This window comes from Diceros bicornis, chromosome 11 (genome assembly GCF_020826845.1).
Source record: "Diceros bicornis minor isolate mBicDic1 chromosome 11, mDicBic1.mat.cur, whole genome shotgun sequence".
Classification (NCBI taxonomy): domain Eukaryota; kingdom Metazoa; phylum Chordata; class Mammalia; order Perissodactyla; family Rhinocerotidae; genus Diceros; species Diceros bicornis.
Window position 1 is genome coordinate 55,962,487 of NC_080750.1, and position 24,907 is coordinate 55,987,393.

The 24,907-nt window shown below is 40.1% G+C and overlaps 1 protein-coding gene across 3 annotated transcripts in view; it reads right to left on the bottom strand.

The window, feature by feature from the left end:
• Positions 1 to 24,907, bottom strand: part of SH3RF1 (SH3 domain containing ring finger 1) — a 156,139-nt gene that overhangs the window by 18,267 nt on the left and 112,965 nt on the right. For 2 of the 3 annotated variants that reach the window (XM_058550327.1, XM_058550326.1), the window contains exons 5-10: positions 21,702 to 22,004; positions 16,297 to 16,407; positions 8,399 to 8,547; positions 7,059 to 7,229; positions 4,360 to 4,619; positions 3,102 to 3,463 (exon numbers count right to left, since the gene is read on the bottom strand). In XM_058550327.1, the coding sequence (XP_058406310.1) occupies positions 3,102 to 3,463; positions 4,360 to 4,619; positions 7,059 to 7,229; positions 8,399 to 8,547; positions 16,297 to 16,407; positions 21,702 to 22,004 (1,356 nt within the window). The remainder of the gene's footprint in view (positions 1 to 3,101; positions 3,464 to 4,359; positions 4,620 to 7,058; positions 7,230 to 8,398; positions 8,548 to 16,296; positions 16,408 to 21,701; positions 22,005 to 24,907) is intronic. The other variant, XM_058550328.1, reaches the window with a different exon arrangement.

Sequence of the window (24,907 nt, forward strand, 5' to 3'; positions counted from 1 at the left end):
AGGGAAGATAGAAATAACGAGGGAATTGTCCAATACCTAGATATTTGGTGGAAGTCTCAACTAAAAGTAGAATCTCTGATACACTTAGAATCTATGATACACTTTTTCCTTGACCTGCTGATAATTTGATCTCACAGAAAGTTGAGCAAACTGCACCTTGGGATCTAATTCTGATCAACTAGGGGAAAGGTAGAGACCAGGTAAGGGTAGGGGGTGCAGAAGTTCAGCCGGTGAAGCAGAAATGTCGAGGACTTGGAGGTAAGCACCCAAAGAGAAGTTGGCTAGAGTCAGGTTTGAACTCTAAAGTTTAAAAGAACTGATTTTAAAAGTTCAAAGAAAATATATGCTTGACCTAAAACTCAAAAAGAAAGACACTTCAAGAAGAATGAGAGGGCTCTCCAGAATGAAATTCTAACCATACAATTGCAAATTACCCCAGCAGATGAAAATGAAGAGGCATCTGAAGGTACCGATGTGATCCCCCAGGGAGCAGCCTGAAGGGCTCAAATTTTTAAAGGACTCCCACAAAAAGATCAAAAGAAGGGCCTTCAGAAAGAACATATCATGGCCCATAGCAATTCAAGAAGGCTAAAGAGCAGAATGAGCTTAAACTTGCAAAAATGCCAAAGATAAAAAAAAAAAAAAAATGTGGAGGGGCTGCTTCAAAGTTATGTTTGAAATGAGAAGAACAAGAAAGACATACACCTGCTGTTTGGGATGGATGGTGATTCTCAGACGGTATGAAGAAAGGGAAGGATAATCTTCAGACTGGAAAGGAAGAACAAACCTTGATAAAAGGGAAATGGATGAAGAGATTGGGATTTAGAGATCAAATGACTACTTGACAGGTTGAATTCACCCCAGGAGCAGACAAAATTAACAGCCGAAATGCAACCAATAATCTTTGACAGATCCTGGTGAATCTGGGATCAGGTCAACTCAACAGGCCAAAGAAGGGCATGTGTAGTCCTAAATTTCAAAACAAAGACCATGACACACTTTGCAGGTGGTTTGGAAAATTCTGGAACAGTGTATTAAATGAAAGGTGGACTTAGGAAAGGAAATGAGACTCTGAAGAGGAGACTCCTCCAGGAGACACTTGCCAACAGTAAGTAACAGTTAAAACGATGGGGCAACCGGGGAATTGTTTGGATGGGAGAATGTAAAAGACGTTTGGATCTCAACAGGCATCTGATAAGTTCTCCCATGACATCCTTATAGACGTGAGGAATGTGGGGGCTAAATGACATTCCAGTCACGTTAATCATGGAATTATTGAATTTCTATCAACCAGGAGAAGTCTCTTTAGTGGACTTGGAACATTAAATGAGGTAGTAGATTTAGGAAGGGAAAATTTGAAATCTGTGACATAAGGAATAGTGAAAAAAACATCAAGAATGTAGCCTTAAAAAAAAGAAGATAAACCTGAAATACCTCATGGCATCATATGGAAAGAAGATCACTTTCTACGTACTCACTCAAAATAAAGAAAATGGCATAAGACACTTTGGAGCTAGGGCATTTGTGGTCAATAGGCTGTCCAAGCAGAGGCCAGTGGCCATCTGTCAAGGATCAGGACTCAACAGGATAACCTGTAAGGTCCTGTAGCAGTTGTTGCTGTAACAAATTACCACAAAGTTCGTGCTAAGAATCAGGTCCTAAAATCAACATGTAACAGGGCTGCATTCTTTCTAGAGGCCCTAGGGAAGACTCTCTTTCCTTGCCTTTTCCAGATTCTAGAAGCTGCTTGCATTTCTTAGCTTGTGGCTCCTTCCTCGCATCACTCTCATCTTTGATTTTGATGTCACATCTCCTTCTCTGGCCTGATCCTCCTGCCTCCCTTTCATGAAGGTCCTTGTGCTTATATTGAGCCCACCAGGATAATCCCCTCACCTCAAGACTTTTAATTTAATCACACCTGTAAAATCCCTTTTGCTATATAAGGAAATAAACTCTCAAATTTAGGATGTGGACATCTTTGGGGAGCCATTATTCTGTCTAGCGCGGGTCCCTTTCAAACCTCAGAGATTCAGTGTATTCTTTCCTGGGAGGGCAGGGGCTCAAGAGTCCCTGTTCTGCTCAGGGACAAGGGACCTGAGACACACTGTCCCGAAACCTTAAACTCTAAACTATAAAATAATTCTTTTAAAGATATTGACAAAGTTGAACATGTCAGCTTGAGTACAAGTCTAGTGTAGTTAATTATAAACACTGAACAGATACCAATCTTTTTCAAAAACGCTCATGTTAAACTAACAATTAAATATTAACTTTTTAGTAGGCTGTAAAGTTTATTTCCTTATAAACCCCTATTTACAGGCTTACCTAACCATTTAAGTAGAGCGACATACATCATCACTGAACCAGGTGGCCAAGAGTTTATGATTACCTTTGAGCTTCCCAGAACTGGGCTATAGCTTTAGGAGAAATGTATGAAATACTGAGGAAAAAGTCATGATTACAATACAATTATCCAGACTTTGTCATCACTCTTCTCTTTCTGTTCACATTTAATCACCATCAATTTCCCTTGCCTCCAACCACCTGTCTCCAAACCCAACCATGGGTTAGTCTTTCAAACACAGCTTTCTGTTTATATTTTCTTTGAAATTCAGCCTCAAATGAGAGATTTTTAAAAGATCTAAGGATTTAGTTAATAAATTTTCCCCTATATTTCAAGTCAAGAGAAAAACTGTCCATTCTGATTATAATCAAATGTACTGTAGAAAAAATAAATCCACAAATAACACTTTTGATCAACAGTTCCAACCCCTTTGTATATTAAATATATTTTTGCAGAACTATTAACAAGAAGCCAAACTGACTGAACAGGAAGAATGAGTAACTAAAGGGGAAAGGAAATTCCTCCATGAGATGTAAGCTGCATGAGGAGAAGTGACTAAGTCTTATTCACTTTGGTCTCCTGAACATCCAACACAGGGCCTGGCAACTAGTGGGCATTTAAATGCAGAGAAACATGGCCCTGGCACCTGGCACAGTGACTCACACATGGTGCACTGAAGGATTGTTGAACAACCAGTCCTTTTGTTGCTAGAAAGCATGGCACACAGCATAAGCAGAAAAAAAGATGTTGGTCTTACTTTACTATCCTTGTCTGGCTTAGCTGCTGAACTGTTCCCACAAGCTGATAAAGCGCTGTCAGAAGAGGTGGGAAGTCCGGGGAGAATGGTCACTGTCCGGCCACTGGGCTCAGTCTCCAGGGAGGTGGTGTTGATGCTCGAGGAGGTCAGCGAAGCAGCTGCAGCACAGGCCAGGGGGGCATTGACTCGACCCATATTGACGGCAGCGACGTGGGTGGCAGGGCCTGCCATTGAAGGTGGAGGTTGTGAGGAGGCCAAGGGATGGTGGGGCAGGCCCACAGACGCGGGGCCCAGGCAGGCGGCGTTCTGTACCTGGATGGGCGTCACGGCTGCCGTAGGGCGTTCTTGGTTGTGTGCCGCAACTGGTAAGATGACAGGAGGGAACACGGCAAAATTCGACTTTCTAATAAACGCTACTTACCTAAACATGAGTCATTTCACTGCATCAGACCATAATGAAAGGTTGCTATTGCACTTATTATAATAGATAATGCATGTATGGTGGTTTAGAAAGCACTTAATCTTAGCTGGGTCCCTGGACACAATTTTCCTTCCAGATCAGCCCGAGGCTGTTGAGTGCTTGAAGCTGAGCTATTATCCTGGGGCCCTTCAGCTAGACAGAAGGCCTTTCCACTGAATTAAGAGACACAGAGCTCATTTCTGATGGTACTCTATAGTGTCAAACTAGGTTGGTCTCCAGCCCTTTTTTTTATTATTCTCCCTTTTCTTATTAACCATTTTCTTTCTTTTGGTTTTTCTGATAGAGTCACATGTTTACCCCACCATCATTACGTAAGACTCTTGGTAGGTTTTCAATGCTATAGAAAGAAGAAAGCTATTTAAGATCCCACTGGGTCTAAAATAGACTTGTGACTAAGTTCATCAAAAATAATCAGTACACCAGTGAGCAGAGTAACACAGAGTGGTCACAGTGCTGCAGCTGGCAGCAGTGAGATTTGAGATCACGGGATCTTGACTGCAGAGGTCAGATTTTCAAGTACTGTTGACATTCTCAGGATCAGCCTAATTTCTTTCAGACTGTCGATCTGTAGCTCAGGCTTGAATTAACGTGCAGGGCAGGCTTAGCCAAAATAAGCAGATGTAAAGCGCCACTGACTAGACTGTGCCTGCTTCTCGTTCCTAATGTTATCCATTATTTTCATATTACATCTGCTTGTCTCAACATCTGTCATAAAAGATCTGGTATTAGGCAGGCAACCCCTTCTCCTGACGCTGTCTGGTCTGGTTTCCTCCTTACCTGTCCTCACAGCATTGCGGGCCTGGCTGACTGTCATCTGCCCAGTCATGTGCAACAAGACCTTAGCCTGAGGACTGCTCTGGATGTGAGCTGCTGACACCACGGCTGTGGGGACAACACTGGGACTCGCAGCCATACCATTTCCCTGGAGCTTCTGGGCAGGCCCCCCTGCAGTGGAAGGACTGACCATGGTCACCCCCCGACTGGTCTGACCAGCAGTAGACATAGGGACTTTAGCTTGGGAAGCATTTGTCACCGCCCTGCCAAGACAGAAACACAGACAGAAAGCCCAATCCATCAGCAAAATGGGAGACAGAACAATTAAATGCAAGAAAAATGACTCAGAGCTTAAAGACAGAACATTTTAAAAAATGAATGGAATTATTTTTACAAAACGTAAGAATAGCAAATTCAAAGAAACCATGTCCCTGAGGCAGAGAAAGGTCTTAAAATGTATTCTGAGTCACAGAAAATCACACATAGTTTGCTCAAGAATATACAGTTACTGAGTTCAGCTTTCCACATCAAGGCCAAACCTCTCTGCTGACTTTAAGGCCTTGGATTCTTCTGCTTCATCTACTGAAGAAGCCAGGTTTGTTACCTTACAATATCTACATTTCCATTGCCTTGCTCATGTTTTCTGCCCTTTCCCTAATTGCCCCCAGTCCTGCATCACACAAGTGCCTGTGTACAAGCGCCCATGTACATATGCATATACACACTCTTGCAACGTCCTCTCTGGCTTCTATTGACCTATTCTAATCTCATTTATGTTTCAAGATCCAGCAGAAATCCTGTCATTTCAAGAAGCCTTGCCTAAGGCTCAGGCTTAAGAGTATGATTCTGTTCTATTTCATGTGGATTTCTTCTTTCTGAGGCCCTTGATTACAAAATGTAGTGTATTATTTTTTTTTAGTGAATTCCTTATTAAATACTCCTGATCCAGTAAAAGTTCATTGAAAGCAGGGCCAGTGTGAAATGGTTCTTTTCCATTCCTCCAGTATTTGCACAGATATAGGGGTACAGCCAGCTCTAAACTAATACGTACTAGCTGAATTTAATTAAATTAGGTTCAATGTCGTTTGGTGTAATGTATTTTCTTGATATTCTAAATTTATTTAAACAACAATTCTATATACAGTAACTTTCCACTAAGTAAAATACTTCATTAACTTGAATGACCTTATTATTTACCACCATGAATAACGAGAATTTACTGTAGGTTAGCATCTCTCCAGAGACTTTTAATAATTTGTTTTTGAATCTTATGAAAATGTTTTCCTTCATTAACTTAAATTTTTGTTGTTGTCTGATTTGTTTTATTTCCCTTAGTTGTTGTCGTATGTTTGTTTGCTTGTTTGTTTTCCACCAGGGAGGGTATATCTGCTGTCTTCTGGATGGGCTGAATCTTGAATGCAGATTTTAACATATACAGAAAAGAAGGTTTATACTGATTAAAAATCTGCAAGTCAAATTAAAGCTAACATTCTGTCACCATCTGCAACAATAGTGATTTTCATTTGATTAGGCTGCTGGCCAACCTATAAATCAAGGCCAATAGCTGACAAACATGTCAGTTCATTAAGCCATTTATTTAAAATCAGGGGGTTTGAGGAATGATTTAACACAGTTAAAACCTGGACCATTTATTCAGAGCCAGTGGCCAAAAACTGGGGCTTCCTCAATGTTGGTGCCGTTATAGGTCATTTCTTTCAGTTTCCAAGGCTACTTTCCTCAATGACCAGAAGGTAGACTATCTTTAAATAAAATAAAGAAAATTTTGTATATCTAACACTCTTACTTCCTATTACCCTATAACAGAGCTTCTCACCCTCGGCTGCATTTTGAGCTAGATAACCTTTCTGTGGGAGGCTGTTCTGTGTACTGTAGGATGTTCAGCAGCGTCCTTGTTTCTATGCTCTAGACGTCAATAGCAACCTCCTTCCCCAGCCTACTCTGTAGCGATAATCAGAGATGTGTCCAGACATTGCCAAATTTCCCTGGGGAGCAAAACTGCCCTCAGTTGAGAAGAATGAAGGATCTAGGTCATATTTAAGAAATTTTATTTCTGACTGTATTACAGAAATTAATTGCCAGAATTCAGAGGTAATCATCAAGCTATTTCGGAATAAATAAATACACAGCAGACCACCTGGGTTTGGGCACGTCACTGTGTGAGCTCAGACGGTTATTTAATCTCTCTCTGCCTCTATTTCCTCATCTATTAAGTGAGGATAATAGTAACACCTACATCAATGAGCTGTTTAAGGACTTAAGGGTCAATACGTGCAATGCGTTTAGAAATCTGCATGCCTGGCAGATAGTAAGCATTATATAAACATGTAAGTATTAGTAATATAACCTTTTGTTTATATTAAACACTACACTTTTTTTTTTCTAGCAGAAAAATGTTGAAAACTGTGTAGTTGTGTCTTTCCAACATAGAACTTCAAGCAAATAACAAAACGCAGTACATTTATTGGTAGAAACCTGTAATTTCACATATATCCATGTGAAAAGTAACCTAAGAATTTTACAGTTAGAAGGAGATTTCAGCAAACATAGATATGGATTTTTTAAATGTTGGCTCTGTAACAGGCAATTATAATGTGAGAAGGAATCTGGATAGGCTGAAAACCATGGGCAAGAACAAAGCTGCTCTGTTTAGAACTTAGTAAACCATTTATTCAAAACCATACCTCGTGACCGGTGCCACGTAATTGCCAGGAAAAACCCCGATCTTGCTGGTGTGCATCGAAGTCCCTTTGAACCAGCCGTCTTGGCAACGCTCAAACACTAAAAACATCTCCCCTTTTCTCAGCTCCAGCTCATCCTCCTTCCGGGGAGTGTATGGATATATAGCAACATAGCTAGAATAGAAAAGGATATTTGACTTCAGGCTGAGTAGCACACAAAACCCAAGATGCTCAAAACTCTTCCTTGGTACAGTCTTGAATATTTTGTACTAATGTAAGCAGAAAGTATAATCCTTTAACATGTAAGTACCATTGGTAATTCTCCATTGAAAGAGGTTTTGCCACCTATATTTAAAAGGCAGAGGCCTTCCTGATTAAGCACTGCCAGCCTGGTCCTCCCAGTGTGAAGGTGACTATCCCACCAAATGGTTTTCGTGTGGTGTCAAAGAATGAATGCAGCTTCCCAGAGGGTCCAACCTGCTGCAGGGGATTAGGTCCCCACTGGAAAAACTGAGCTCTTCAAATGGCACTTGTTAGACTCGGGAAGTAGCCCCAAATGACAACATATGGTATGAAATCCCACAGGGAAGAAAACGTGCCGCCTCCCACACATAAGTCGAAACTAGAGGCGTGGGCTGCACCTACTTTTTGTATGCCCAGCCAGGAAAAATGCTGAATTTAAAAAATCAAAGGGAAAGAAAGTCCAGATCATAGAGAGTGCACAACAACCCCACAGTGCAAGGTGATTGTGCTACCAACATATGGAAACCAGGCAGGCAAAACTAATAGTTTTTACCAATAGTTCTAAACTGTTCCATGTATAAATTCACACAATGCAGGATCCACAAAAAATCTAGCTGTATTCTCCCATCGGTAAACTCAGAATAAGATAATTAGACTTTTCTGGATACTTATTGCTAGAGATTTATAGTTTTTCACATGCATACTACAACTAGATCTGATTTGTGTGGAATATCTTTCTATTCCTTAATATCCAATGCAAGGAATGAAAATGAAGACAAAAAGCTCACACAGGAGTTGTAAAAAAGGCAGTTCCATACACATACAACATTGTGAAGAAGCAAACAGCTACGTTTTCCTAAACTCTGAAAGGCCTTCACTCAGCAGGATGGCTGCCTGGCGAGCTCATGTATTAGGCCCATTTTGTTTCAGCAGTTGCCGAATTATATGCATGACTGGGTAGAAGTTTGCAGGACACCAACCAGTTTGATGAGCCGTAAGCCTGTCACCAGCTCATGTCAGAAAGGTGTTTCTCTACCTCTGCCCTTTGGGCTTAGTTTGAAATGAACATTTATGCAGTAACAAATGACACCCTCACTTACACACTGGGGCGAGTCTGAGGCCGTAAATGTGCAATCTGGTCAGTGGGTCCTGTGGTGGGCCTTGGTCCCATCCCAGCAGCAGCAGCAGCAGCAGCGCCCGGAGGTGTAGAGGCCAGGAGAGGGGGTGGGGGAAGAGGAGGATTCATAGTCTGGTATAAGAAAAGAAAAAGGAAGGAACAAAATATTTATTTACATCTTCTATGGAAGGTGGGAGAGAAAATGAGTCAGAAATCAATGGAAAAAGACTTGAATGGCATCCACACAGAGCAGAACCAGCAGGCTACCTCCCATGAAAGCCTCCTTTTTTAAACCTCATTTCTTGTTCTCCTGTACAGATATTAAAGCCACAGCAGCCTTTTTAGCAAACAGGTAATTGCACTGGGGAGGAGGGAAAGTAAAAATGAAACAATTGCATGTCATTTTAAGATTAATAGCACTTCTAAGTACAGACTTGGACAAGAATCCAAATGCCTTTCAAGGGGGCAGCTATAATGTCACAGTGCTTGCTAGGAATTAATTTGTGATTGTTTCTGTAACATGAAACTTAAACACAACATAAAACAATTTAGCTGCACTCTATCTCAAACCACTCCTTCAGAAGAAAATTTTCTTTGATGCCTGGTCTCCAAAAAGCCCAAACAATAGCAAGGCACAATCACTGGGCTATTGTTGCTACTTTTGCTTATTCTTTTTTTAACTTTGCCAGCTTTTGAAATTTAGTACTATCAAGGCTGGTAATCTTTAACAAGTACACCAGTGAAAAGCTGCTGGTTCCTTTATGGGCACAGACTAATGGGGTTCTGCCTACAGGATTCTATGCCCTTTGAAAATCAATGGAGCAATTGTTACCTTCTGATCTATAAACCTCAGATAATTCTTTAGGGTCTGTACACTGAAACTCCTGGGAAAGCAGGCACACAAAGACCCACCTGAACCCCCACTTAGCCCTGCCCACATCTTTGAACCACTAGATGTAAAAACTGAATCAAAGGAGAAATAAGGATACTAAAGAATGCACCTAGGAAAGTGTAAATGGCTTCCACATATGAGCAAATTAATAAGAAAAAGCCAATGATCTCTAAACATAGTTTATAATAGTCACTGTTTCTATTTTTTGGAATAAAAATTTGAATCTCATAAACACATACTTTATCTGCCTGTTAATGTACATGGTTCCAGAAACATAATAAACTGAGTAGAAAAAATTTTCAAATTTCTAGACATATGTTGCAACTGTTTCACACAGTATATTTACTTTTTGCTAACCTGACTTCCAAGAAGGATTTTTCCCATCCTGCAGCTGAGTTGTTGCAGAACATTCAGTGCAGAAATAAATGAGGTACAGAGCTGCTTACAGAGTGCTAACTTGGACAAGGCAGAGGTCAGTCCAAAGAGTGAGAACTTCATGAACGTTACTCACGTTCTCCGTACAAAACGTGACAGCATTAAGATTTGTTACAGCTCTGGAATTTGTGTGTACTGGGGCTTGGAGCCTTCAAAACCTTTAACCAGGAGAAGGTCAAGCATTCATTCCATTCGGTCTCCTCCCAGTGACAAAGTAGAGAAAAATAAAGATAATCCTGGTAAAACACTCCGCACGTGTGACCGGGGCAGTTCATGGGGAATAACACATCAGTGGCCTGACGGGTGCGATGGCAAGTCTAGACTATACATCGGATAATATACAGAGACTGTAAAATTACCACTGAACTGATTTCCATTTAAATCTTCCTAAATCCAATCTCAAAACAGCATGGCTGTGGAAAGGCAGAAAACAAATGGCACGTGCTCAACAAGGAGCCAGACAATAACTGCTCCTGGAAATTACTTAAAACAGAACCTGAGGCACAGAACCAAAAGGCTCCATTTCACACTCTAAGTAGAATTCTATTTCAAGAGGAAAGGAAATTAAAATTGTCTGTTATAGCTTAACTATTAAAACAGAGGCTGTACTAAATTGGCCCTAAGAAGAAAAAGGCAAAAAATATCTATGGACCTGATAAAAACCTAGGTCATGTTTTGTTAACAAAATGTAAAAACAAAAGTCACCTCTTATAGTTAAAAAATACAGTAAACAAATGTTTCCTTACTTTTACAAAGAGCCAGTTAGTAGGCATTTGAGATATGGCATAAAAGAGGATATTCTGAAAGATCCCAAAGGTTGTGCTTGAGAGAAAACACAGTTATTTCTCTTTTTTTGTGGTTGAAACATAGACGGTCTTAATAAAATTGGGCAGATTTTGTTCCCAATGCTGTGTTACATATCTTTGGGGAGATGTACATGTGTGTGTGCATGTGTATTTGTGAGTAGAGAAGCACCCAGACAAAGACCAAGAGAGAAAGTCTGATTAAAATCAGATTCCTAGATGTTGCTCAGCACTGTGGGGTTGGTAAAATGATAGGGCTCTGGTGAGTTCAGGGCTGTGAGAGACTAGGAAGTTCTGTGGGTTGCTTTATAAACAACCCAAACTGAAATAATCTGGTGATGTGGAAGTTCAAAAGGTAATCCACTGCGTGTTGTGCTTCAGGCAGTCTGCTATCCTGCAAGACCTGACATTTCAACAGAGCAAACCACAGCCTTTCATTCACCCAGAGCTGACCTGGAGACCTGCCTATTATTTCATAGCCCAGGCCAGCCCAGGCACCAGAGGCCAAGATGCATTCTCTACCAGCAGCAAAAAATATCTATGGACCTGCTGGAAGCAGTAGGTCACATTTTGCTAACAATATTTTGTTAACTTAATATTGTTCAGAACCAAATATCATACTTAAATGCCATTTTCACTAGATACTGCATGCTAAATAGGGGCTTGAAATGCACTCATCACCTATAGTTCTAGCTTTATGGAAATGCAGCAGTCTTTATTATCAAAGTAAAGTTGTCTATAGCTATGGCCCAGGCCACAGAAATACTGATGCAGAAAACTGGATGTTATTCTGATATTCATTAAAAATGAGCTTCCTCCTTGTGCTTCTGTAGATTCAGACCTTCTGTTTACCACTATGTGGTCATGGGCTGACACAAGAATTACTATTTCTGAATAACACTTAGCTTAAGTACAGGACTTAGTGGTCTGCTAATGTGAAATGGTCATATTTTGCCATGTCCAGGTTCTGTTGCCCTGACCCACTGATCTTGAAAGAAGAGGCAGCTTCACACTGTAGAAGCAGCATGGGCTTTGACAGATTCCAGCCCTAGCCTAGCCCTTTAGGGCAGTCCTCAATTTCCCTCCTTTGTGGGAGTGAGCACCAGGAAAGAACTGTCCTCTCTTTGAGTGGGCTGGATTCCAGGCCACTGACAGGCCACATTTGCTAGGGGACACTGCGAGTGAAAAGTTCAAGTATGTGGGTGTGAAACCCCTCCTCTCTGAGGCTCTTTCCTCCTTTTGCCCTTTCATGGAACCAGCCTAGTGGTTAGAGCTGGATTTGGCTAAGGATAGGTGCCAAGATCCGTTAGGTCTTAAGCCTAGACTGAGGGCTGCAGGCCAGCTTACTGGTAAAGCGCTTTGCATTGGAGTTTGGGGCAAAAGTTGCACTGACAATAAACGGTTCATTTTCTTTCCAGCTGCCCTTTATGTGTGCATCTCCCTCACACACCTCCCAATCCCAGGGTAGGAAAGTGACTGGCAGGCTAGACTTTGGGCATTTCTGGGTCCCTTGGGCAACTACCATTTAATATCCCCAATCCCATCATCATTTCTTTCTATACAACTGATTTCCAATCAACCCACTTTCAACTTCACATCAACATCTCTAAACAGTCTTTCTGTGTACTGAACTCAGACGCACATACATGGCCAAAGAGGGCACAGTTCAAGCCGCTGTGTGGTCATGCTCCCCAAGTCAACAGTGTTACCAATTTCAGCAGCATTACCACCTGCATACAGCAGTGTTTGTGCAATTATTTTAGTATTTTACTTTATTTTTTATGACAATGAGTAGGAAGTAGAAAATGGAAGTACTGATGCTAGTGATTAAAAGAAAAAACACCTTAGGTTTCAGAATTTAATAAAATTAAGATAAAGATGGAAAGTAGTGAGTCTTTAGTTTCACCTGGATGCACACTGAAATTAAGTCAGTCAATTGTGGGTACAGCAATGAAGAAAAAGAAAAAATTAAAGAATATATCAAAAGTGCTAGACATAGCTGCTTAGAAGACTATGTCTAAAGGGGAAGATATAATTAAAAATTTGGTAATTTTAAAAAATCTCTCTGGGAATAGAATTTCCCTCGCAAATTGTAGGTGTATGTTCTATACTTAATTTGTAAGAAGAGATATCTATACTAGTTAATTGACTTTGTATATATCAAATAAAGTCTCTATGCCTTAATATACCCATCTGTGAGGTGGAGTTATAATTAGAAATAGTTTAGGTAAGCTGCCTTTCCTAGTGCCCTGGAGCACAGCGGAAGCTCAATACGGTACATGGAAGGTATTGTTATGATTCATGAAACTGTGAAGTCAGACTTCAGACTGTCTTACTCACCTTTGTATTACTGTCACTTAGCTTTGCAGACAGAAGGTAAGAGATTCTCAATGAGTGTTTCACAAATGAGAAAACCTTCTGTGCTTCAACCCATCTTAGAACAATATGATGTGGACCAAGAAGCCTCAGTTCCTGAGATGCTAGAGTCCTTTTCTGTTGTTGTGATGAAAGTTTTGACCATGTCCTACCCCTCATCCTAATTTTCAGAACTCCTGCCAATTCTAAGGCTGGCAGTCCCACTCCCCTACTTCCAGAGCCCTTCCTTGATCCTGCCGACAGCAGTTAAGTTCTGCTTAGCCTTCCACAATGGGCCACAATGGACTAAATACACAGTGGCTATTCTGAGAACCTGACATCATTTAATTTTGTTTCTTTAAATACACACACACACACACACACACACACACACATACACAATGTGTATGTGCAAAATTTTTTTAGTTAGGGCTACACATTTTTGGAATGCAATCTGTTTATAAGTTGGCCATGGCTATACTTGGCCTTCATTGACCTGTTTACCTTGTGACATCTTGCAGCTAAACACTTCTCAGCTGGTACAGAGGATAAGAGATTATTAATCACTTGTTTTAAAAGTTCTGCCACTGTGCAGAAGATACAGGACTAAGATCTTCACCCTCCTCCCCTCACAAAATTAGTTGGAAAAAAAACCCTCACTACTGTTAATAGTCTGATGTCTGAATTAGATCGGTATAATACCAGTTTTGCTCCTAAAATTAGATATTAACATTTTAACTGTTATATGTGAGATGTAGGGAACAATATGCTCATAATTTCATTCTGCATAAAAGATTAAAAAGTCTCAATTCACTAAAAGAGTACTAGAAATAATTTTCATTTCCAATTCTAGTGGTGGCATTTATTACCTATAAATCCACACCATGAAAAGCATGGTTTCCTTTCTACCAAGCTGCATACGACTGCTGTGATAGTGCTCAAAGTCTTGGGACATATTTCAAATTTTAAATAGGATACTTGCCATGATTCATGTAAGACGCAGAGGGCACATGCTACTGAGATTTTTTCCACTTAAACCTAACATATTAAATCCAAAACATTTCTGCCAAGCTATCAGGGACTTTGAGATCTAGACATCTCCTGGGATGACAGACAGGCCTGTTTATAATTAGTTTTTCATTAAATGGAATTGGCACAGTAGACATACTGTTTAATAAACCTTCCTCTTACTTAACATGCAAGCTTTCTTATATAATCCTAGGACGAAATCGTTGAATGTGAGTTAATTTTTGTATGTTCATGCTCTCTTGTGACCTGTCCCATTGATTTGCCCTAGAGTGCACCTCTAGCTAAGAGCAACTGGCCATTTATTATATTCTAAAATTTTCAGCCCACAACGGCTGAAATTCAGCCAGCTCTTAACGTCTTTTCCACTAATTAATTTTTCTAAGATCAGAAAAGTCAGGCTTTTTCCCTTAAGAAATCAAGTTAGAATTTTTCCATGTGAAGCAGTCATCTGGAAATGGAAATACCAACTGGTTGTGTATGTATTGGGGTGGGAAGGGAAGGAGAGTCTTCTCTGGAGATGGGAGGGCAGGATGATTAAGGAACTTGGCTCTGGTCAAAACACCCAGGGCCGATGGAATCTCAGGGAAACCACATTTCAATAAAAGTTAACTGAATTTCATCTTCTCCCCAGATGAATCAATGCAACTTCTCCTCCTGCACCAAACAATTGTACTGTCAAGGAAGCTATAATCATTCTGGGAACATAAAAAAAAAAAAAAAAAAGCTTTAACTTGTAACCAGAACATTATTAACTTCCATTCAAATTCAAGAACATGATTAACTCTATAAAAAGTTTTCAAAAGTCTAACTCAAGCTAGGTAATAACTCTGCATTTATTTACATCCCACCTTGTTTCAAAGTCACTTTTCAATTATTTATAAAATGTATCAAGACAAAATAAATATAAAATAAGAAAAATGAGGCAAAAGGTAAATGAGGACAATAAAACTAGATGGAGCCAACATTTTGACTAATACGTTGTGAGGTCCTTGCTGGAGGGGGTGCAATTTTGGCTCTAAGCATTCTAGCAGAGGGAAACATAATCTTTACAACATATATAAAATCCACAACCTAAAAACAAACCAGCTGCTTAGAAGCCTCACTATTCCTAGTACAGGGAGCAAAGAAACCATAACAAAATGAACCAGGACCTCCAAGGTATTCTGAGAATAAACCAGTGGCACATGTCACAGGCCCACCTTGCAATAGTCCTCAATAGAGTCAATAACGAGACAATAATAGTCATCCCTTTCTACATTCTAGGCACGGTGCTAACTCTACAAAGTAGACACTATTAGCCTCATTTTATAGGTAGGGACATGAAAGCTTAAAGAGACTGAGTAACTTTTCATGGTCATAAAACAAATGGCTGAGCTAGGCTTCTCACCCAGGTCTGTGCCCCCACCATTGGGCACACTGTTTCTCTGAGACCATCACAATCAGGTGAGATTTTGTAAAGTAACTTACAGTTACTTTACAGTTACTGGGGTCCACTGGGGAGATCTGATTAACAGAACTTTTCTATCCTCATTCAACTTAGCACTGGAAGAAATAGTCTGAAAGTATAAGCCAAGGCACTGGCCTGGATGAGAGATGTCTCACCATTGTTTATTCCTTCCAGTTCAACTGCCTGCAATTTTAGGAAACAGGGATTTAAACTGTTGTGTCTCTGCCACAAAAGGTTGTATTTGCTTGTTTCTTGCCTTTTAATTTTCTCTCCATAGCGTTCTTCTTCTTTGTATCTCTCTCCCCAGGTTGCCCTCTTTCTTCCTATTAATTTCCCCTGTTAGGATGTTTTAAAGCACTTAGTTTTTAGGCACTGTCTGCAGGATGCTGTTTTCAGAAGGAAAATCAACATCATCTGAGGTAGCCTTCCAAGGCAGCAGGGATCTTTGGCATCCACAGCTATGGCTGTACCAACAGAAGAAAAGAAACTAAAAGGTGAATCGTAAATGTAGAGATTTGGAATCCACTTACTGTGTAACTCAAAGCAAACCATTTAGCCTACAGGATCTCAGTTTCCTCAGTATTTCTATAAATGTGTCTTTGTAAAAAATAAGCAAGGTTTAGAAACTCAAAAGAAATAAAGGTGAAACTCTCAGGAAATTAGGCTGAACTTTAACGAAAATTAGAAGTATTTTACAGAGCCCTTCTAAGAGCTTCAGGCCCTGATCCTCACTGTTAAAAAATCTGCAGGCTGCAGGCAAGAGACTTTCTAATTTTTTGTAAGATTCACAGAGATAGATGAAAGATCCACCCTACCTAGCAAGTGTCAACGTAAACTGTGGGTGTTAGGTGGTGGAGTGTGCCAGACTAACATGACTGAATACCGAAGAGAGAAAGAGAGATGGGAGAAGCTATACTCACTCCGAGGGCAGCTGGGTAGGGAACATCTGATGGGAAAGTGAATGAAGGGCCAGTTGTCACTGGGCTGCTTGGGGGTGGGGTCACAATTAACCCAGTGGTACTTATGTGAACCTGCCAAGAAAAAAAAAAAAAGTTAATAAAAAGAAAACTATATTTAATACAACAGATTATACTGGCTAAACCTTGGGAAGGAAAGCAAGTCATGATTTAAAAGAAAAATCTATAGCTTCTATTATTTTGGGAAGGCTGAATCCCTTTCAGTTTATTCAACCCAAATTTACTGATTACCTAGTTTGTATTAGACCCTGGAGAGTCACGTGATTAAATAGTGGCCACCACAGTGTCTTACATGCAGAATGCAACTGCTGTTGGCTTTCACAATAACATGCTGCCTTGCTTGGGACGCTACTGTGAACCAAACTGACCTTTCAGATGGTGAGCCTGATGCTCGACTAGCCTCCTAGCAATTTCCCTCCAGACCCTGTTAAGGTAGGTTGTGGCTGAATACTCACCTGTCTATCAATACGTTAAATCTATGTGAAATGCCTAAGGTATTTTGCTATTTTGGGGATCATTTTTCATGACTTCTGCCTTTCACTGGGGACACATAATGAAAATGCAGCTGCCTAATTATTCCCTATAGCCAAGAAGTGGAAGCAACCCAAGTGTCCATCAACAGATGATTGGATAAGGAAGATGTGGTATATATATACAATGGAATACAGCCCAGCCATAGAAAAAGACAAAATCGTCCCATTTGCAACAACATGGATGGACCTGGAGGGTATTATGTTAAGTGAAATCAGCCAGACAGAGAAAGACATACACTGTATGACTTCACTCATACGTGGAATATAAACTAATACACGGACAGAGACAACAGTTTGGTGGTTACCAGGGGGAAGTGAGTTGGGGGGTGGGCACAAGGGGTGAAGGGGCGCATTTATATGGTGATTGACAAACAATAATGTACAACTGGAATCTCACAATGTTATAAACTATTATAACACATAAAAAAAATGCAGCTGCCTAGATATACCTATAGCAGGTAATTATTTATAAAACCTTTCAAGAAACAACGTCAAGCCAAATTAGCTATTTTCAAAGGTGTCTCATCCACAATATTACCCAAGATGAATTTACCAGACAGAAACTGAGTTATTCAGGTCATTTTATTGCCTGTGTTCGGTTACTGGATCAATTTCACTCAAGCTGCATATCAGGTCCAACTGCAGAATGCCGTGGTATTACTTGATGCTGCAGAAGTAGGGATGTGGGTTCCTGTGCAAATGGGATGTTTTTCCTCCACTATTAAAGGAAATGTGGCTGGCTGTTACCTTGCTTCCCCAAAGAAACAATGATACACCAAAAATCCTAGGCTTTCTGTAATAAAAACCTAATCCCAAACATGGTTTCCTCAATTCCCATAAATTAAGAAAAAGATGATCAGGACAAAGGAAAGCTCAAAGATTAGTTCCCAGAGGGCTGGAAGGAAACTTTCAGTTTCCCACTGGGTTAGGCCCTGCCAAGACCGAGGATGATCAGCACCACTGTATACAATTTATTTTCACAAATAAATCCATGTTATACATGGAATCCACATCCTTTTAAAATTACATCTGCACCTGTTAGCTCATATATTGATTGAACCTCAGGCTCGAATCTAAGTAGATCCAAGCGATGTCACTAATAAAGAGTTTCTCTCTAAACCCTCATTTTCTGTCTCTCCTGTGAACTAGTCTATTTCCAATTAATTTCTAATGGGAAACACACTGATTTTTCATTCTAGGATAAAACCCAATGGTCTTTAGCTATTTTATCCAATAAATCTGTTTATATACATACTCCAAGGACATCTGCAAGTTGGCACCACATAAAAGATGGATTCTTTCTTAGAAGATACAATGAAGCTCACTTCAAAGTGCAAATCATTATCAAGGAAGCTTTGGGGCAGAAAAAAAATTACCAAAATACAGCTTCCTGGGCCTGACCCTACAAATAACTGACAAAGGTCTCTCTATTGACTGATGTTTCTCTAAAAGCCCCAGACTGGGAGTCAGGATAATTAGCTGCTAATGAGCTCATGGTCTTGGACAAGTCACTTCACATCTCTGGAGCCCCGTGAAGCACTGGACCAGAGGCTCCCCAAGGTCTCTGCCGTCACAGACGCAGGAGTGAAGCATTGAACACGGAGGATCCTGCAAGTACCAGTTTAACAGGGGGCTGCTCCTGGCACTTGAGTAAAGGAAGAGACAGAAGGCACCCAAGAATGACTAAACGCAGAAAAAGAAGAAGCAGAAGTAAACAGGCCAAGGGTGAGCATGTTCAGAATAAACGCCCCGAATAGAGACAACCTGACTTTCTGCTGTGCACGGTCATTTCTCGTGGAACTGCAAATTAGTTCGGTCTCCTCTACAAGGAGGAGCAGGGAAAGAGCTGGGGAAAGCAAATGGGAACGAGTAGGTCGATCTTCATGCTTCCCCTGAAGCCACTGGCAATACAAAAACGCCACAGAAACACTTAATATTATGAATCACTTCTCCAGCTGGCAGAGGCCAAAAAATATTATGGGTGTGGCCAGACGAGCAGATAAAATGTCTTGGTTGCTTGTAGCATCATGTACCTTTACAGATGTCAATCGCAGACATCTGTGTACGTCTGTTCTGGTGATTCACCTAGACAGCACAGCCTATAAATAATCTTCCAGTTTATATATTTGAAAGTTCAGCCATCACTCAATAGTCACCAAATACAATATCAAACAAGCCCTTTGCTTCCTTCTTCTGTCCATTTCCCCATCCTGTTGTCTAGAATTTGGATCTGACAGTAAGATCTCTAACTGCCAAATAGAAACATGAAGATAAGGACCTAACCATCTGGTGGAAAGGTGAACCGGAGGGCACCGTCACACCAGCACTGAACTGGTTACATGTGGATTTCATTCAGGTGAGAGAAAATGAACACTCATTTCTTTAGGCCCCTTACTTTGGATTTTCTAATAAATGCAAACAAACCTAATCCTAACGAATACATAAGAGAAAAAAAAATGGAAAGAACCTTGAGGGTAAAGGTGGGCATGAGTAAGGAAAAGCAAGACAGAAATCGGCCCATAGTAGGAGACACATTCAGCAATGGGCCTCAGTCAAATCTACTGATAGGTCCTTTGCTGGGCAGGGGAAAAGGAAAGCCCTATTTTAAACAGTCTCACATGAATCTTTTTCCCATATCCACTGATCTCCATGGTTAGGAGAGTGTCTGCCTGTCACATATGCTACCACACTCATTGCTTTATTGTGGACTGTGATTCTCTCCAATGTACACAGAACCCTAGACAAGTAGTGTTTTCTGTAAACCTAGGCTGGAGAAACCAGGCAGCACTTCAAACATCTCCCATCCTCTTCTAGAAATAACTTCTCCCTGAGGCAACACATTAGCACTGAAAACAGAAGGAATTAGAATATGGGAGGAGGGGTGGAATGGTTGAAAGGGAAACTGTTTTAATGGAACACAGAAAGAGCCTTGTTTCCTAAGTTACTTAACCAAAACGAAAATAGCTCTACTTTTATAGTCTTCATTCCAAGCTCTGGTGAGACAGCGTCAGACATGCTCACACCTGACTGCTGAGTTCTCTGCAAAAGAGGTAAACGCTAAGTTGATCTTCCTTTCTCCTTGACTTTTCTCTACTGCCAAAAGATCATTATCCATTCTTTTAAAGCTATTTCCATTCTGAGTTCCCACAAATCTTAGTAGAAGCTTTATCTTTTATTTCAAGAAAACATCATTGTGCAAATGTTGCTAGGTCAAAAAATAAAAAATGTGGTCAAATGATTCAATTTTCTATTAGTGAATGGCCATCTTTACTAGCCCCCTCCGTCAGAACCTTATTCAAAACTCTTTAGTTCTGAACCTTTCCAGGGTAACCTCATTTGGTACTTCTTACTCTGACCTATAATTCATGTCTACTTTTCACATGGGTATTATTAGCTACACGTAAAATAACATGGTTCTCCTCTCTACACATTTTTCAAGTGACTCATTCATTCAACAAATATTTATTGAGTGCTTATTGTATGTCTGACATTTGGGATGTATCAGCAAACAAAGACTTCTGCCCTCATCGCAGTCTTGTTCTAGAGGGATGTGTGTGTGTGTACCCTATTTCCCTCATAAGATCGAAAGTTTCATGGACTTACTACCTAAAAAATGCCAACCCCATTCAGGAAGCACAATCCCACTCAGAAAGCGAATGCATTTAACTCACAACATGCAGTATGAATCTAAAGGAGTTGCGTCAAATAAATGAGGCTGAGAGAAAATTATTTTTAATAAAATTGTCAAGAAATACCAAAAACTGTACTGCAAATTTTTATTCTGTGGTCCAAAACAGGCACTTACTAGACTATAAACTTCTTGAGGACTAGAACCATGTATATGTTTGTTTGTTTCTTTTTTTTCTTTAAAGGAAAATATTTATTTTTAAATTTTTTACAAAACCACAGCTATATTGTGGAGTAGAATATAAAATCTATGTGAATTTTAAAAATGAAACATGAGACTTGAAAAAAAGTTCTCCACTTGTGGCAGACTGCTTTGGACTAGGCTCTTTGACCTTTGAGTTGAGGAAAATACAGTTGTCATCTAACTGAATAATTACAGCAGCCCTGTGACTTAGGCAGCGCCACAGTTAGGCTCATTTTGCAGTCCAGAATTAAGGTCTAAGATAGGGAGGTCCTATATCTTATTCATCTTAGCATACACAGGGCCTAGAAAGGTCTAATAATAAGGTACTCAAATGTTTGCCAAATGAATGAATGAATGTTTCCAATCATGTTGTGTATTTTTATTAACACAAGAATAATGTGTAGCTATTTTTTAAGACAGTCCCAAGTCTTGATGAACTAATAAGCTTTAAAAAAATGCTAGGCCAGTTTCTAATTTAAACTAAATGCTTCTTCATGTCCTTTCTCTACCACTCTGGGAAGCCTAAATATCAAGGTAAGTTACACAGACAAGTTTGCAGGCAACTGCAAACTTGATGAGTTTCAACCACAGCATCTTCAGTTTGTATGGAGAGAAAGTTTACATTGGCAAGATGTCCCAAAGCAGCTTCGTGAGAAGGTTCTATAAAACGGAGCCATTGCTTGGTGAAACTGACAGTATATAAATCATCTTGTAGTTTCTGATCTTGCCTTTGAAAATGATTGAGTAGTCTGGGTTAATGCACTCAAGTTAGTTTTCCCTTCTCCATTTTTCCACCTACAAAATGAAGAAAAGGCTTTGCTTCCCAGGAAAGCTCCTATCTTCTGAAGGCGAAAATAAACAGTATTTTTCAGCTGGTGAACAAACGTGTTTGTGAGCAGATCATTTTGCGGCCGAGCTCTTTTCATGCCTTTTGGATGATTTACCTGAGAAGGGGCACTGCAGGACAGCCCGGACAGCTCGCTGATCCGAGCGGCAGCCGTGGGGTTGCTGGAGCTGATGAGGACAGGCGGGCTGATCTCCATGGAGTGGCGGTTCTGGGACGCCTGGGAGGATTTGCTGGCCATGGTGAGGGAGGTGAAGGAGTGTCGCTTTTTGGTGTTCTTCTTGGTGTCAGAATGCTTTGGGGCAGTGCTGCTCTGGGCCGCCGCTGAGGGACATTCTCCAGCGTCAACTCCTGGCACGGGAGGCTTATCCCATTCTATCAGCTGCTTGGCGGCTGAGTTAAACTACAAACCAACAAATTGGCACAAGGAGGTTAGCCAATTCTCAAGGACTCACTGAGATTTATTTTCAACAGCTTTTATCTAAAATTTAACATCACCACTTTAAAGTCTGCATATGCAAGTATATATTTTTTCCCATGTGAGATGTCTTTTCTGTCAATACAGGGATTTCATTGTATCTCTGTCACAGATAGCTGTTAAAACAAATCCACTGCAAGACTGATAAGGTAAAAAAAATTTTTTTTCCAAGAATTTTTAGAATATCTCATTTTAAAACTTGCCAGTAAAAAATTAAGATTTATTTCAACTCACTGATGAAATTTAGAGAAGAGCAATTAAAAGGGTACATACATTTGTCTAACTGAATACTCTGTTGCCCAATTACAGCTGAGTATTTGCTCAGAGCACAAGAGAACACTGAAGGGACAACTTTTGGGTTTGGTAAAAATGAGCAAGAACTCAAACTATAAAACCATTAAATGTTAACTCATACACATCCATGTAAATTTACCTCCTACCTTTATGTATTTTGAGGGAACCTCACAAAAAAGTTGGTAGAAGTTCCTGATATAGTTTTGCCATGTCATTGTGTCAGTTTTATTTTCACATGTGCTAAAATTCTAAATCATAACAGGCTAAGACACGAAATTCAAGTCCTGTTGGCAAGCTAACTTATCTATCTGAAAAGTTGTCTGAATGTAAAGTAAGGGTACAAGGGGTCACAAGCTCTGCACTGAGCTGATAACACCACCAAGAAGACAAAGAACACAAGCGTTTTGTTCTCCCTGAGGTAAAATATAACATTACAATGATAACGTTCTCTTCAAGAGAGCCTCAATGCTAACAAGCTGCATATAACTTACTAGACATTACAATAATGGAAAACACAGAGCATAGTTTAACCTCTCATAAAAACCATTAAGATGAAAAATAATAAACTTTTAAAAGGTAATTTAGGTGATATTAGGGATAATGGAGATTTCCCTATCTCATCATTGCATGCTCAGCACTTCACAAATGCCTTTAGATAAAATAACATCATCGTGTTATTTTCTACCCACCTAAATGGTTAGGACCATGTCTTCTCACTCTGTTGAGAAGAATGTGCTACTAGAAGACTAGAAATCCTGTCAGTCAATATTTAACGAAGTGAACTTGCTTTGGCACAACTGGCTGCTCACAAAGCCGTATTAACTGCAGCTCAGTAGCCAGTGCTTCTACAGATGATTGCAAATTGATTAACAATTTGTTCCTGTGGCTCCTCAGGGAATCAAATTCATCTGGCCTGGTCTGATCTATAATTAGTAGGGTTCATCTTTTTCAAACATGAGTATACCTCTCCTTCAGTCTTCAAGGATATTTTCCACATGATAAACTTTCAAGAATAATAGGCAGTAATGCCACAATAACACCTATCAATGCCTGAAGTACCAATGGTGGGAGAAAGAAGATCATAAGGATTCTTTGTGTTATGTGTCTAGGGATGAAGAAATGAGGCACTATTAAAGGGTGGTCTTATTATAGCGTTATAATGGCATTTGACCAAGAGATCCAGAATTTACAAATCTTACCTTGGTCTAGCCATCCCACCTTCTGAGGGGTCCCCAAGAGAATCAATGCCCACAGGAAGCAATGTAATGTTTTATTATTATGATAGGAGTGGCCCAAACCTCACTGTAGAGCTCTGATAAACTGTAGCAAACCATGTAGTGGTAGGGTCCTCTTTCCTACATAGACTGGGTGTAAGGAGTCTGAAATCACAGCAGACAGAAAAGCTACTCCATTTCCCTCATCCCAAACTTATCACCCAATGAGATGAAAGGCCAGCGCACCCAACAATGCCAGAGGAAAAGGTGTCAGAGAATGCCCTCTTCATTATAAGCTCATTTAGACCCCAAGGAACCAATCCTCAAAAGCATGACCTAATCAGGGTGCTGGAATCTGACCAATTAACTCAGCATTCCTGTTGCATTGAGTAAGAAACAGGTGAAGGAGGTGAGAAGACTTCCTCGCCATTGAGGCCAAAAATATGAATAGAGAAAACTATTGCTTCTACTTGATATCATGGTTAATTCTGGGGTCAGACCGTACACTCCATTAGCAGTGTCTGTTTTCAAATTGTCTAAAACAGTACCATAGTCTAGTCATGCTCATACCTAGCCAAGTGTTGGTTACAGATAACATTGTATTAACATTTCAGGTCTCCATACGCTGTGCTCTGGTATAAACAACACCTGAGAAATAAAGTATCATTCCCTATATTTTCTGATGTTTTTCTAATCAGGTGCTTCCTTTGTATCTTTTTCTGTGTCATATACTTTCCATCAAAACAAATACAAATTGATCATGTGTTTATGTGCCAAATAATATGCTAGGTGTTGGAGATCTATAGATGCAGAGAAATGGTCCCTGCCCTTAATGAGCTTATAAACCGACACATAAATAACACAAGTGCTCTCTATAATTTCCTGTGTCTGGCTTCTTTCACTCAACAATATGCTTTTTGAGATTTACCCATATTGTTCCATGAATCAGCCATATTTTTTTAAATTGCTGTGTAATATTCCATTGTGTGGATATACCACAATTTATTTATTCATTCTATTGTTGATTTATATTTGGGTTCCCCTTCCCTCCTCTCCCCTCACCCTTTCTCCTTCCTTTCTACAGATTTTGGCTATTAAGAATAATGCTGCCAGGAATAATCTTGTGCATGTCTTTTGCCACCAAACATAAGCACAAATCTGGATATTGCGTATATGCCCAGGAGTGGAACTTCTGGGCCATAGGGTTGGCAGGTTTAGAAAAATATAGTCTATATGCAAAAGCATGTGTATGCAGGTAGACACATCATGGTGTGGTGGAAGTAGCAAATTGCAGACAGAAGACCACAGTGCTAGTCCTAG